Source organism: Xenopus laevis, chromosome 6S (genome assembly GCF_017654675.1).
Source record: "Xenopus laevis strain J_2021 chromosome 6S, Xenopus_laevis_v10.1, whole genome shotgun sequence".
Classification (NCBI taxonomy): domain Eukaryota; kingdom Metazoa; phylum Chordata; class Amphibia; order Anura; family Pipidae; genus Xenopus; species Xenopus laevis.
Genome location: NC_054382.1, coordinates 48,625,992 through 48,642,026, shown reverse-complemented (window position 1 = coordinate 48,642,026; position 16,035 = coordinate 48,625,992). Strand labels below are relative to the sequence as shown.

General features: G+C 34.8%; 1 protein-coding gene across 1 annotated transcript in view; it reads left to right on the top strand.

The window, feature by feature from the left end:
- LOC108719696 (contactin-associated protein-like 2) overlaps nt 1-16,035 on the top strand; it is a 1,103,988-nt gene that overhangs the window by 916,668 nt on the left and 171,285 nt on the right. The window contains exons 14-15 of the mRNA XM_041567571.1: nt 2,992-3,148; nt 11,714-11,841. Of these exons, the coding sequence (XP_041423505.1) occupies nt 2,992-3,148; nt 11,714-11,841 (285 nt within the window). The remainder of the gene's footprint in view (nt 1-2,991; nt 3,149-11,713; nt 11,842-16,035) is intronic.

The window sequence follows — 16,035 nt, the reverse complement described above, 5'->3', positions numbered from 1 at the left end:
GAATGTTCATATTGCTTGCTGTATAAAGACCTATCTCACAGCATAATGGTGAATTTTTTTTGTAACGTGCAATTTACAAAAATAAGACATTTTCTCTTTAATAACTGTATCCACTGCAAAAAACAATCCATGCAAATACAAATGTAAGAGTAGATATCTAACCTTTAGTGACAGAAAGAACTGCACTACCCATCTCGTCTGCCATTTCCTTTTTATCTGGTAACTGTCAGAGCATAAATGCCACTCCACCTTATCACTCCATGTATTTATTCATGAAAATCAAAAACTTCTACTTCATTTAAGTCAAATCAAACTGACAATACATAAAATATTCTACACAGTAATTCTATTTTCATATTATATGAAATCAGAACAATTTATGAAAAAAAGTACATTATTTAAGTACATTATTTAAGATTACATTCACAGAATGACTGCAGAGTGAACCATTCTGTCATTTTGTTCATATTGTATATATAAGAAGAAAAGTCACTTATGTATATACTGTATTAGTATTCAATCTTTCATTTGTTTTTTGTTAGATACTTGGTAACAGACGCTGAGTTTGAATTTAACTTCTAAATAAGTAATGCTATATTTTTAAATGGTTCCAACTGGTGGGTGTATTCAGAATGGTTGAAAGGGCCAATTTACCTACATTTTGAATTGTTTCTATTATAAATAATGTATTCACAACTCAAATGGGAGGTTATTTAAGAAAAAGTTGAACATCTTAATATTCTAACGTGTGATAAATCTCACATTCAAATTTGAGTTGGTGATTTGAAATTAGAATTTGTCAGTTTTCACCAAAAAAATCGAATTTACCATTCAAGCCTTTAATAAGGCTATGAAGACATTATTCCCTTCCTTTGCTTTACCTACAAGAAAGTATTGCTCTCACCCTCCAGTTCAGGTCCCAATGCACAGAAGGAGGATAATAGGCTGGCAGAATTCTTTTTAAACTTGACCAAAAGTTTTTTGTGCTCAGGTTGTGTAGTCACAGCCTTTCTTGTCATCTCAAATAGCCTTACTGTGTTATTATAACCCCCACACAATTCTTAGCTAGGGACATGGGGGCAAATTCCCTAAGCAGCGCGAATTCACTAGTGACCAATTCGCCCACTTTGCAACACTTCGTCAGGTGTAAATTCGCCAGGACAACGCAAATTCCCTAAAATGCGAAGTTGTGTGCAGGGCGCTGAACGCTGGCGAAGTTGCGCTAGCGTTACTTTGTCAAGCAAAGTGAAGCAAAGCGAATTTGCACTAGCGTTACTTCGGCAAGCAAAGCGAAGTTGCGCTAGCGTTGGCTAATTTGCATATGGCGGTAACTGAAAGTTGAATGGACATATATGTTGCAGCAAATACATTACATTACACAAGCCCAGGGAACTTTAATAAAATAAAATAGAGTTGGTATAATGCCCTAAACATGAGCCCAGTGAATAGTTTATGTTCCATATGTTAGGAAATGTAGGGGGGAACCCAGTTACCCAAAAAAAATGTATGGACATTTGCAGGCTATCAGGAAAAAAGGAAAAGACCCTAGCGTTTATTAAGAATCCACTCGCACTTCGCCTGGTCTGAGGTGGTGAAGGCAAGTCTTGCGCAAGAGGTAATGTTCAGTAAAATCAGCATCTTACTGACTTTGTGGGGTAACGTCCGTTCGCCAGAGCAAAAATTTGCCTGGCGTTAGAGTGCAAAGCACGCTAGCGTCTATCTCCTTAGCTAGCGAAGTGACACCTGTGCCCATGAGGGAATCTGCATAGTTACGAAATGACATCAGACTGGAGAATTTTCGCTAGCGTTAGTCACTTCGTACTTTAGGGAATCTGCTCCTAGGTATGGCTAACCAAAAACAGATGGAAGTTAATGCAATCACTAAAAATCTGTGCATGAAGATATACATGCATGACACTGAATATAATCTGGTAAATAAGTGTGTTTGTGCCATAAATGTTATGATTTTATGATGATTTTATATAATGATTTATGTTGATTAGTCTTTTAGGAGAGACTGTTTTGCCCTACAGTTGCCCTAGATCCCCTTTGATAAGAAACCGATAAGGCAACCCCAAAATGTGGGCCAATATATAGAAGTCATGCACCTAGGTGGGTACCAAATCTCCAGGTGGCCAGCTTTGGAAACATCTAACCAATTATCTGGAGAACTTTCTTTCCCTTGTTTTCTGCTGAGGCCTTGCTGATAACTTGGGTTGCTTTCCTTCAGACCATTCATTACTCTAAATCATCTGCTGTAAAGTGTTTTCTCTAGCAAATGTTTGAACCATAACATTTGTTTTCTAAACCAACTAGCTATTTGTAAAGGTGTTACCCCCTACAAATATTGTTTAATTGATTTTTTTTTTCATGGAAACACAGTACAGTCTTATAACTGGCTGATCATCTTTGGTAGTAAAAAAAATTGTGATTGACACACAGCATTTGTTTAAATGATATATATATATATATATATATATATATATATATATATATATATATATATATATATATATATATATATATACTGATATTGTAAAAATAATTTGCAAGTGATTATGGTGTCTTGAGGCAAAAATAGTTGGTAAAAATGAGCCATTTGTTCCTCAAAAGTTTGTTCCTGTCAAAAGTTCTCCATAGCACAACATTTATCTTCCATATATATGTAATAGAGAAAGACACAATGCTAAGTATATGATTCCTGCTAGTGGGAAAAGTGCAGCTGAGTGGGACACATATTATTGAAACATTTTACTTTTCTCCAGTTTTCTTTGAATATGGCATGCGGTCTTGAGATTCAGTCATCAATTTGATATGAAGCTACAGGGGTTACATTTCAAGCAGCCTATTAAAATAGAGATAGAAGGTTTTACACTCATTAGTTCTGTTCCTGTGGATTGTACATTTTTCTTAGTGTTTTGATTAACAAAGAATCTTTTTTAAATATCTGACTAACCAGGTTTTAATCAAATATTGCATGATGTTTTATAGATGGAAATCCGTATACATGGTGGGTTGGAAAAGGCAACGAAAAGCATCACTATTGGGGAGGTTCTTCTCCTGGTATCCAGAAATGTGCTTGTGGCATTGAGAGAAACTGCAGTGACAGCAAATTCTACTGTAACTGCGATGCTGATCAGAGACAATGGTAAGGAGAAGCATAAATGACAGGCATTCTAGGAATGACAACTCATATACATTTTTTTTTTTAATTTTTAACAATTGTTTTCAGCACAATTATCATATCAGAAGATAATGCATGAATGAGACAAGAGGGTAATATAACATCATTCAAAAAGGGTCATGACCACACAGTAGTAATGCCCAATATATGTACCTCAGTTACAATTACAATTGTGGTTAAACAAAACCTTTATCAGGTACAAACTCAAAGGAACTCATATCCATTTTAAAGGAATTGTGCAATATAAAAATAGAAACTGGGTAAATGAATAGGCTGTGCCAAATATAATATGTTTCATACAGTATATAGTTAGTTAGCCAAAAATGTAATCTATTAAGGCTGGAGTGACTGTTTGCTAACTCTTTGCTTATGAATTTGAACTGCATGCTAAGAATGAATTGCAAACTCATTGAACAGTTATGTCTCATGTGGCCTTAGAGAGCTGCAAAGCAGGAAGTTGGATTCTGTTCTGTTAGACATCCTGTAACTATTTAACATATTTCATACAAACTGTTAAAATCAGGTGTTGGTAATATGCTACAATGTTTATAGTATCCATATAATATCCATAACCCTGAAAGTGCAAAAGAACAGTCATAACAATTGTCAGTAAATATCACTTGATGTTAACTAAATCAATGTTTTTTGGCAAACAATTTTGTTGGGTTTTTAAACATGTAAATGTTTTAGGAATAGGATACTATATCCCACACCTACAAGATTTCCTACTTTTTATTTAAGCATGCACTAAAGTGTACAAAGTCTATATATAATGCAAAGAAGGTATGATAAAATTCTGGCAGATTTTTGTGAATAAGATTTACAGTATATCATCCTTAAAGGGATAATTCACCTTTAAGTTAACATTTAGGATATTATAGAATGGCTAATTCTAACCAACTTTTCAATTGGCCTTCATCTTTAGATTTTTTATAGATTTTGATTTATTTGCCTTCTTCTTCTGAGGGTTTTCAACTTTCGAATGGGGGCACTGACCCCATTCACAGGCTACTAATGTATTGACACTTTTTATTACTCATCTTTCTAATCAGGCCCTCTCCTATTCATATTGCAGTCTCTTATTCAAATTAATGCATAGTTGCTATTGATATTGTAAATATCTCAACACAAATAATAAAAAATAAAAATCAATTGCAAATTGTCTCAGAATATCACTCTCTATATCATACTTAAAAGTTAATTTAATGGTGAACAACCCCTTTAAAATACTGGATGTTGTAAATTGGCACTCTTTCAATTGAGTGTGCGATTAAAGAATTATACTGCTTTTTTTAGAGTAAAAAGCCATAAGGAGCAAGCTTTTAATAGCTCTTTCTCTAGGGTAGGTAATGGATGCCTTCAAATCAACTAATGGAGATGCAAATAATGAAATAAATCTTGAGTAAATAATGGAGCGTTCACCATTTTAATTAGCGAGCAAACTAATGTGCAAGTAATGAAGTTACCTATAGTGCAACTAATGTTACCCACTAAACCAAATGAAGCTACAGAACTTAATATGAAACTAACAGAGCTACTTTGAGTTTAACTAATATAAAAAACTGTGATGCAGCTAGTTGCAACTAGTTTTTTTCCCTGTAGGTTACTACACACCACCATCCACCAAACCTTACAAAAAAAGTAGGTCAAGCAAATGTTAACTTCTTCAATTTCCTTCATAATGCTTTGGAAAGGAGTTGACTGGACCATGGTATAGTGGGAAAGATATGAACAGGAAGGATGCCGGTATCCATGCACCCATTAGATGGTAATCACAAGACATTTAGCATAGAGCTTTTCACCCAACAGAGAGCACAAATAAAAGGCAGAAAGGTGCAGTTTGGGTATAGGGCATGGTACTTTGTGTTAGTTTTTGTTTGTTTAAATTGGACACTATGAGAAATGAGATGCTTTCATTTTGGAGCTTTTCTATAGATAATCTGGTTAAGCCTAATATATTCCATAGCTATACCAGAAAGAACAAAAAGCTTTGATAATAAAATGACAGATATCTGCAGTGGAGTACTAAAATAAGCATTTACCTACACTATGTGAACAAAAACCATTCAGATCAAAATTATTTAGTGTTTTTTTGCAAATGATGAAGCACCAAAAAAAAACATTTTTAATCTAGATCACCACATGTAAAACACTTTACATGATCCTGCATATGTTAAACTGGATCTGTCATGGAATAACATGTTGTTTTCACAATGCATTAGCTAATAGTGCCAGCAAAATCCTGCACTGACATCTGTTTTTAAAAAAAACAAATAGATTGTTTTTACATTTAATTCTGAGTTTTAACATGTTATCAGTTTCCTTGGTGCCCTCAGTCATATGACTTGTGCTCTGATAAACTTCAGTCACACTTTACTGCTTCACTGCACATTGAAGTTATATCACCCCCCTCTTCCCCAGCAGCCTAACAACATAACAATGGAAAGGTAACCAAATAACAGCTACCTGACACAAAATAACAGTTCCCTGGTCAATATCAGTATAGCACTCAACAGTAAAAATCTAAGTCCCACCTCAACTCCTCCAGTTACACTGAGTAGGAGAAACAATAGCTTATCTGAAAACAGTTCTATTGACAAGTAATTGCTATATCTAAAAGTACAGGATCAGACAAAATGACCTGAGATGGCTGCCAACACACCAATATTACAGCTAAAAAAAGCACTTGGTTCCTGTATAAAAAATTATATGATAGAGTGAATTATTTGTAATGTAACAGTGGAACAGTGAAATTTAGAAATAAACTACACAATATACTGTAAATCATGACATAATCCCTTTAAAGTGTATTTTAAGAGGATTTATCTCCTGTTAAATAGGGTATCACCCATGTTTAAAAACTACTATTAGTGCCCTCAAGGCAAAGTTCTAAATATTTCAGCCTGCTAAAAAAAACAAAAAATATATCCTGCTGCATATCAGCCTTTTAAAGTTTTTGCTATTAAAGTGAATGGAAGATGAAGAAGGTGTTTGATGGCATTTCTCAGCTGGCCAACATGCCTCTGGTTAAAAAGCATTATATGCATCATTTGTTACCCAAAAATATATTTATTTCCCTATAAGGTTAATGTGAACTATCTTGGTGCCTGAAATTGAAGTCTGACACCAGAAAAGATGGAGTTATTACTACCAGTGCACTCAACTTTGTAGGCAATAAGATTTTTAAGACAAACAGAGCAATACATTTTTCTTTAATCCAGTTTTATTTGAGATGTTGTTTGAATAGTCACACCAAAGGATGCATTCAAATTCAAATATTATTCACCTACAGACAATAAAGAGGTTGGTATATGACAGTCATATAACAAGTGCTACTGACAGTAATGAAGCATTGGCAAAAATGGGATTGGAATGTGACCTATGGTCACTCTCTTCTCATTTGCTCTGCAGGGGTTTTCTCTCTTTTGAAAATGAACTATGAATGTTTACACATACATAATATTTACTGTATACTTTGTTTGATGGAAGTTTTTAATGCAGTGAAGCATTTGAGTGACTTTTGGAATATTCTGCTTAATGATTGATGCTTGCGCTCTCAATTGATTATGCCATTTAAACTGACTTTTGTTTGGAGAGAAGCTTATGATACAAGAACACTGAAAAAGATAATAATGTAATGCTCCTATCAGTGCAGATTAGCTATTTAAGAACAAATAAAAAAAACTAAAGTGATTGGAACACTGTATTTGCTTCTGTGTTTCAAAGTGTTCTGCACACTACAGTGTAGCTGTCAAAACTGCCTTCCACATGAATTAATGCCCCTGTAGGGTGTTTGTTCACCAAGCATTACCCCCAACCTATTTCCAATTTACATTTATATTACTAAAGTTGATAATGTGTGCTCTTGTGAGGGGATGGGCATGTATGTGTATTTTGCTGTAAATCATAGCAGCAAAAGAATCACAACAGTATAGCAATGTATTCAAATTTACAATGAATACATATATTTTTTTAATGACTTAGGGGCACATTTACTAAGGGTCGATATTCGACCCTCGAAGTAAAATCCTTTGACTTCGAATATCGAAGTCGAAGGATTTACCGCAAAAAAAACCTTCGAAATTCAAAGTTTTTTTACATCGAATCCTTCACTCGAGCTTAGTAAATGTGCCCCTCAGTGTGGCAATGTTCCATTCCAAAGAGAAAATCACTCTTTGCTTGAATAGCACAGAAAATGTTTATTTACCATGACGCTAATCTATTCAAGCTCCAAACATTAAGGTATTAAAGGGTGGCTCTAGCAAAGACATATTCACTCCAGGGAATGTAGTACTAGCATGGGACCTATTATCCAGAATGCTCGGACCTGCGGTTTTCTGGATAACAGATCTTTCTGTAATTTGGATCTTTATACCTTAAATCTATTAGAAAATAATTTAAACAGTAAATACCCGAATAGGCTGATTCTGCTTTCAAATACAATTAATTATATGGGAGACAGCCTTTCCTTAATTTGGAGCTTTTTGGATAACAGGTTTCTGCATAACGTGTCCCATACCTGTACTGCATCTCTCTGCAATTCTCAGTTCAACTGATAAAAGAAGTTTACTAAAATACAATGTAAACATTAATTAAACCCAATTCTGCCTCCAGTATGGATTAATTATCTCTTAGCTGAATCAAGGTTCTGTTTTATTAATACAGAGAAAAAGGAAATCATTTTTTAAAATGTTATTTGATTAAAAATGGGAGATGGCCTTCCCATAATTTAAAACTTTCTGAATAACAGGTTTCTTGATAACGGATTCCATACCTGTATAAGGCTATTCCGTCTTGTTCCCTTTTGCTAAGGCAAATTAAGAACCAAATTTATATATATATCAACTTATCACAGTGGAACACGTTTAAGAACAATGCCAATTACTGTATAAAAGTTACATGGCATGTCCCACTATGATGAGAGAAATAAGGAGCCAGATCCATCAATATCTAATATGATATAGAATGAGTTTATAAAATGTTGTACACAATGAGAGAGAAATACCAAGACCAGAAAGGTTAATAACAGATCTTATTAATATTCTGAAAGAATAATATGTTTTTCTTGTCCTCTAGCAGCTGAAAAAACAGGTTTAATCTCTATTCCGCTAAGAAGACAAGCAAAACATGTATGGTATAACATGATGGTCTTCCAAAACAAGGGGCACCCCATGAAGCCATGGTCAGAAATCAGTCAATTCAGTCCCAGCATAGATTGTAAGCAGGCAGATAAACTAATGAACCACCTAATCACAACAGCTGATAACATCAGAACAGAATAATAGTGTCAGTAAAAGTATGCCATAAAGGTGCTTGAAATTTCACTGACAACGTAAAATATAATGTCGCCTGGACATAATTCTTAGAAAAAAGGTTAAACTTGATGGATGTATCTTTTTTTTTTCAACTGCATCCACTATGGAACTAGGTAACAAAAGAAATATTTGATATTAGCCTTTGAACAAATCAATTAAGATATACAACTAGCTAAAAGCTTTTGCTGTTGTCAAGTGGTGATTTAGTGTTATCCTTGAACTTTCCCAATAGCTTTATTGTCATTATGCAGAGGCAGTAGGCCAGGTAGCTAGTAGGTAATAAATAAAGGATTAATTGCTTTTTTCCAAGATGGTCATTCAATAACTACCCTGTATAGCATTCACTGGAGATAAACATTGCACTGAGAACTATGATGGCAGCAACACATAACATCTGACTTATTACCGTGAAGTGAGTGCTGTTCCATTGTCACAATAACATCTCAAACGCTGAATGAAACTCTTTCTAACAAGGTCATTTTCCTGCTAAGGGAAAGAATAAAAAATGAGTGCAAATATAAAAGTTATTATTAACATATGCCCATGTTTACAAATGGTGGAATTTTATGAGTTTCTGGATTTTGCCTATGCTTTATGGCAGTCTGCTTTTCATAATGAAGAATGACAATAACCTTCCTCCTTTGCTATTAAATAAAATGCACTGACAAATTTCTCAGGCATTAAGCAGTAAATAATTATTCTTGATGAATGGAGACAGCTTAAAACGTGGTAACATTTAATGTTTGAGTCATTTGCTGACTGAAATACTTAAAAACAGCTTTTTACACAAGAGCAGGCAGTCTCACACACAAGTGCTTAATTTAAACCTTTGGCCTTTAGCAGCGCTTATGAAACCAGTGTTTTATGTTCATCAACCACATACAGAAGCACCAATTAGCACTCAAATGATTTCTAAATAAAACTGCACTTATAAACCTGTATATAAATTTCCCCACCGCCACCACAAATGCGATATTGCATCAATAAAATGTTCTTGTATAAAATAGTTTAACATTGTAGATCTGTTTTCAGATCCACATCTCTCTCTCACTCTCTCGCTCTCAAATTTTCCCAAAAGGCTAAGATCCTCTTAGAATATGTGTCCCAATGCTACCTAAACTACTGCATTCATTTAAGCACTATGTGCACATGGTTATGGTGAAAGAAAAGAAGAGGGTGCAACATGGGTGCACAGTATTTGTTCATTTTCAGTGTGTTTAGTTCTACTTAAGGTTCTACTACGAGCAGTTGCACTTCAGGTTTAAGTACATGATATATTACCTCATACCTTCCAACTGTCCTGATTTGAGCATGACAGTCTCGATTTTGACAGCTCAGCTGCAGTCCTGGATTTTTATTAAAATATCCAGAGTATATTTTTGATCGCCTCCACCTATGCCAGAAAAAGATATACTGTAAAGTTTCTGAAACTTATACTTCAGTTTCTGAATTAAATAAGAAGCTTTTGGCAGAAAACCCATGAATTCTTGGTATTTGCACTTAGATACAATTGTAACAAAGTCTCTTGGGGAAACTGCTACTCACAGCTTAAAGGGGAATTTCACCTTCATTAGCAAAACTGAAATACAAAACATATGGCCTTAAAACACACAGAAATGTGTTCAAATTTTCCATAAATTGGCTTCACAAGAAAACATGCATAAAAAATCACTTTGTATCATTGTATTCAGTCATTTTATTTTCTCTTGCATCTTTAAGGGGCATATTTATCAAGGGTCGAATTTCAAAATTCTAATTCAAAATCCCACAGAAATGTGTTCAAACTTTCCATAACCTGTCGAAATGTGTAAAATGGATGTGATATTTAGGGGGCGTGGCCACAAAATTTTGCATGGCAGATGTTTTTGGCCCCTCTTTCCATTTTTCGAACATTGGGAGGTATGTAACGTAAAGGAGGTTACAGGCCTCTGATATAAATTCTAATTAAAACCCACAGAAATGTGTTCAAACTTTCCATAACCTGTCGAAATTTGTAAAATGGATGTGATATTTAGGGGGCGTGGCCACAAAATTTTGCATGGCAGATGTTTTTGGCCCCTCTTTCCATTTTTCAAACATTGGGAGGTATGTAACCTAAAGGAGGTTACAGGCCTCCGATATAAATTGGCTTCACAAGAAAACATGCATAAAAAATCACTTTGTATCATTGTATTCAGTCATTTTATTTTCTCTTGCATCTAGGAGGTCCCCCATAGGCTAAAACAGCAATTCGGTAGGTTTTAGATGGCGAATGGTTGAAGTCGAATTTTTAATGAAACAGTACATGATAAATTTAGATATTCAAACTTTTATCAAATTTGGACTATTCCCTAGTCTAAGTACACAAAAATAGCTCGAAATTCAAATTTGTTTTCATTCAAAAATTTACCTCGGCCTTTGATAAATCTGCCCCTAAGTCTCTCAAATCTCTGCCTGGTTGCTAGGGTAATTTGGACCCCAGCAACCAGATAGCTTCTGAAATTCCAAACTGGGGAGCTGGTGAGCAAAAAAGCTATAATAATAATAGTAAAATATGAAGACCAGTTGCAATTTGTCTCAATATCACTCACTTCATCATAATAAAAGTTAATTTTAAGGTAAATAACCCCTTTAAAAGGAAAAGCAATGGTAATGCGGGGGTCACCTCTATGACTCCAAAGGTACACAGTTACCTGTGTAGCATAAGACAGAAATATACTTTCACAGCCAGTTAATAGAAATTGGTAACACAATACTTTTATGTACAGTATGTGGGATGGAGTTACTAATAACGTGTTTTGCTATTGACATAATTTTATTAAAATATCACATACCTCTTTAGTCCAGCTCACATATTTCTTTCTTTGGAGTCTAAAGAATAAAATTAAGACCCGGAATAGGATTTATTTTTGCTTCAACTCTGTAGACAAAATTTAAAGCTTTTGGACGTGACCACCTCCACCCAAGAAGACTTAGAGGTTTATTAAGCTAACTTAATAGTTACATTTTAGTTTTAAAATCTCATTACATAATGGTACACATGTTGTATACAGTTATAGGAAACCCAGCTACAGTGCAGGGTACCAGGTGGCTAAACTAATAATGAAAACATGTCATTCTTTGGCCAGTGTATGAATGAAAACCATGGAAATAATAACATTTTGAAATGGCTTAACTTTGATATTTAGAACAGTAGAAAGATGACCCTTGTATGTTTTGTCTTTGTGTGGTTCAGGAGAATAGATGCTGGATTCCTGTCCTACAAAGATCATCTGCCTGTCACTCAAGTAGTAGTTGGAGATACATTTCGCTCTTCATCAGAAGCAAAGTTATCTGTTGAACCACTGCGTTGTCATGGAGACAGTAAGTCTTTTTATGAAGTCTTCATAAAATGTCTTAAAATGGCCAGATATGTACAATAATTATTATGCAGATGACAGCATAATAATGGGCTGTTGTACCATAAAGTAATAGTAAAATTGTATAATATAATGCTATTCATTTTGTCACCAGGGATGTTATTTATAAATAGACAATTTGGTGCATCCAAGGGTTAGAAAATCTTTTGTATGTACATTTATTACAACATAGTTTTGCAAGATTGCAAACACATTGAAGTCTCTGTTCAAATAATCCTTTATCATTAAAGTAATAACAAACAATTCTTTCTCATATAAAGAATTCTTACCAAACTAGAATATATTTAAAGGGGTTGTTCCCCTTTAAAATAACTTTTAGTATGGTGTAGAGGGTGATATTCTGAGACACTTTGCAATTGATTTTACATTTGTATTATTTGTGGTTTTTGAGTCATGTTAGGGTCCAAATTACCCTAGCAACCATGCACTAATTTGAATAAGACGCTGGAATATGAATAGAGAAATATGACAAATAAAAAGTAGCATAACAATAGATTTGTAGCCTTACAGAGCATTTGTTTTTAGATAGTGACCCCCATTTGAAAGATAGAAAGAGTCAGAAGTAAATAAATCAAAAACTATAAAAAATAATTAATGAAGACCGATTGAAAAGTTGCTTACAAATAGCCATTCTATATTAACTAAAAAATGTACTTAAAGTTGAACCACCCCTTTAAGCCATTTACATCTCTTGCCTTGAACCACCATTTTGTGACTTTAAATCTGGGACAGCCAAAAACATGGCTGCTGCTTGCACTGCAGTGAGACAGCCTGGCCAATCAGCAAGACTGATTTGCTTCTGACCTTGTGACCTCTTTGAAGGACGTTTGTAGCCAAAATGATAGCGAGGCAGATCTTTTTTCAGGAAGAAGGGAAGTAAGGAAAGCATGGCCTCTGCACAGAACTGAGAACAGCCTACAATCTCTCCTTCTCTCTTGTGGGTGTTGCTGCTGATCTGTACAAGTAGGAAACCCATAATCAGAGCACAGGGAGGGAGTTAACCCTTTCCAATCAGCAATCACAGTGCATCAGTAATTGCAAGGGAAGTAATCCCTGTAGGATAGGTAGGACATAAGCATAGTGAGTTGCCATAGTGTACACCGGATCTGGTTTGTAGATTTCCCATCAGCCTCCGTGACATGGACAGTGGATATCCTCAGGAATTCAGGAAGCCTTCTACACCAGCATTCCAAGCTCAGTGTGGATTAAATCTGCCAGACTGCTTCCCTGCATCTGCTCTGCCTCACAGGATTTATTTCTTTTTCGCTACCACTGAGAGTTGGTACTTTACACATCCGGGGTGCATCCATCTGGTGTTCTTTATCTATATCACGTCTGCGAAGTATTGGCACTACATAACATGATCTTATTCAATATGCTGTTAAACTTTGGACTATAACTCACACACTAGCAAATCCATACCTCCCAACTGTCCCTGCAGTCCCGGGTTTGTTAATAAAATGTCCTGACTTTCTCTTTGATCTCCTGCACTGAACAGCCAGAAAAAAGATACAAAGTTTCTAACTTAATTGGCTTTTGGCAGAGTCCAGAATATATATTTAGTAATATTCTACACATATTTATATGTAATAACACATACAAACCACAGAAATGTGTTCAAACTTTCATAAACTGCCAAATTTTTTAAAATGGACATGGTAATTAAGGGGTGTGACCACAAAATAGGTGTGGTCAATTTTTTCCCGGAAAATCTTTTCGTCCCTCCAAAATGTTGGGAGGTATGCAAATCCGTGCACCCAAAGGACACGAAGAACACACTGATCTTACACTGAAGTAATCTGAATATTAATACAAGCGCCACAATGGGAGTTGTTTTACTAATAGGAGACCAATTTTGGTATACAAGACATTATTTACTGTATCACTCACTCTCGAGGAAGCAAGCTTAATTACAAAGGTGCATACATAATTAGTCTGCAGCTGATGCATCTCTCCTTGAAATCTTTTCAATATACATATATCAAGCTTACAAGTAGGAATGACAGTATTTTGCAGACGTATTAATTTGTGGTGGACTTTTTAGTTCTATACTGTATTAACAACAGTTATTATTTACAATATTGTGATAACATTATTACTTTGCAATATAATCGTTTGTGTCACAAGAGGGAAGGGCCCCATCTCTAACAGGACTCTTGGGGTTTTAATGTGTTTTTAATATGTATGTGTTGGCATGGCTTTTGGGGGATGAAGTCATATTATGTCTTTTGTTTTTTAACTCTATTCCTACTACTTCACTTATACCTACAATATATACTTATATATATATATAAACTTATACTTATATATACTAAACAAGTATTTATAAATTATAAGGTGCTGCAAAACAAAATGTCACAATCCAGACCCTTGGCAATTCTTTAAACAAGAAAGGCAGAGTCCACCTATACAGATTATATAGACTGAAGCAAAGCCATGTCACTATGACTGTGCTGCAGGTACCAGTTCCCCACCCTTCCTTAGGCTAACAGGGTGATCCAAAACCCTTACCTTGTTTTATTGTGAAGTGATAGATTTTAAGACTTGAAGTTCCTCTGCTATGCATAGAATCTGTGCATCACCCGTTATGGAAACTAGACGGGCTTTAAGTCCCAGGATCCACCAAATCACAATGTAACAATATAAGGGAGGGGTTGCTGTACATTGTCAGCCTAAGAGATGCTAGGTAGGAAATGCTTTTTCAGAATAACATGGTTTCCTTTTAAAGGAAAACCATACCCCTGAGTAATGTAAGCCTCTATAAAAATATATTGCATAAAACAGCTCATATGTGAAACCCTGCTTCATGTAAATAAACCATTGTCATAATAATATACTTTTTTAGTACTATGTGCCATTAATCGTAAATAGAAAATTGCCATTTTAAAAATAAGGGCCGCCCCCTGGGATCCTAGGATTCACAGTGCACACAAACAAACCAAACAAACAAAACATGTGAGGTCACATGAGCAAATTAACAGACATAGGTTATGCCTTTTGCTTCCACACTTTTTCCTTTTAAAGTTTGAGTTGTACTATTTCTGGTCAGGTGATCTCTAAGTTTATGAATCTTTATAATTAAGAAGTTAAGAAGTTAAGACTTACTTTACAGTTAGGAAGGCCTGTCTGAGATGCATAATAGTATTATCTTTGTATCAGTGAATACTTAGGGTGATGGCACATGTTAAGAATTGTCAATAATCGTGGTTAAATATGCACTTCCACGGGCGACAAATCTCCTGAAAATTACTTGCCATAGTGAGTAAAGATCGCCATAATTATATCTTAATACTCTCAGCAATCCAGCTAAATTGCAGAAAATTACCTCCCTTCATTGCCATTAAGTCCCATCTTACCATGTACAGTATGTAATTGTATGTAAATACAAGTTAGATTGCAGTTTCGCACTTATAAATTAGTCCTAAAGTATCTCTTTTTTTGACATCTATGATGTTGTCCAGTCTACCTTAGGGTCCTGGCCTCTTCTTTGCTAAAAACTTCTCCCGCTGAATCTTCAAAAGATCAATATCTGTCCTTGAGGGAAGACCAAAAAGGAAGAGCATACCTACTACTCTATTTTTATGCTAATTACCCATAAACTCCTGGTTCACTATGAACACTCGCATCCACAGGGCTCTGATTATACATTACACTGTAGAGGAATTTAACTTTTTATATTCCTCATTCTTCATTTTGTTAATTTGAGCTATATTGTTCTTTAGTAAATGGACCCCAAGTGTTATTTAACAATTAACAAATATAAAATCAGTGACTCACTTGTTCAAAATGCATGTACCAGGTTTACTCTTGAGTTGGGAAATAGTAAGTTGATTGTCATAGATTTCTCTATAATATTCTGGATTACCAAACATTGCTTTTGACAGATTTGTAGCTCATCCACTTATACAGAGTTCTGCATATATCTCCTAGTAAATAATGAGGAAAATCTGGCAATCATACTTAGATTAGAAAAGACATACAAGAAGCACTAAACAGATGGGACACTGTTTTTAATGCAATTAGCACTGGTGTTTAATTATATACAAACCAGACTTATTATTGCGCAAATACATATAAATCCTGGTGAAGATGGTGAATATTACTATAAGGAGCAATTAAAATGTTGCTTTATTTGGTA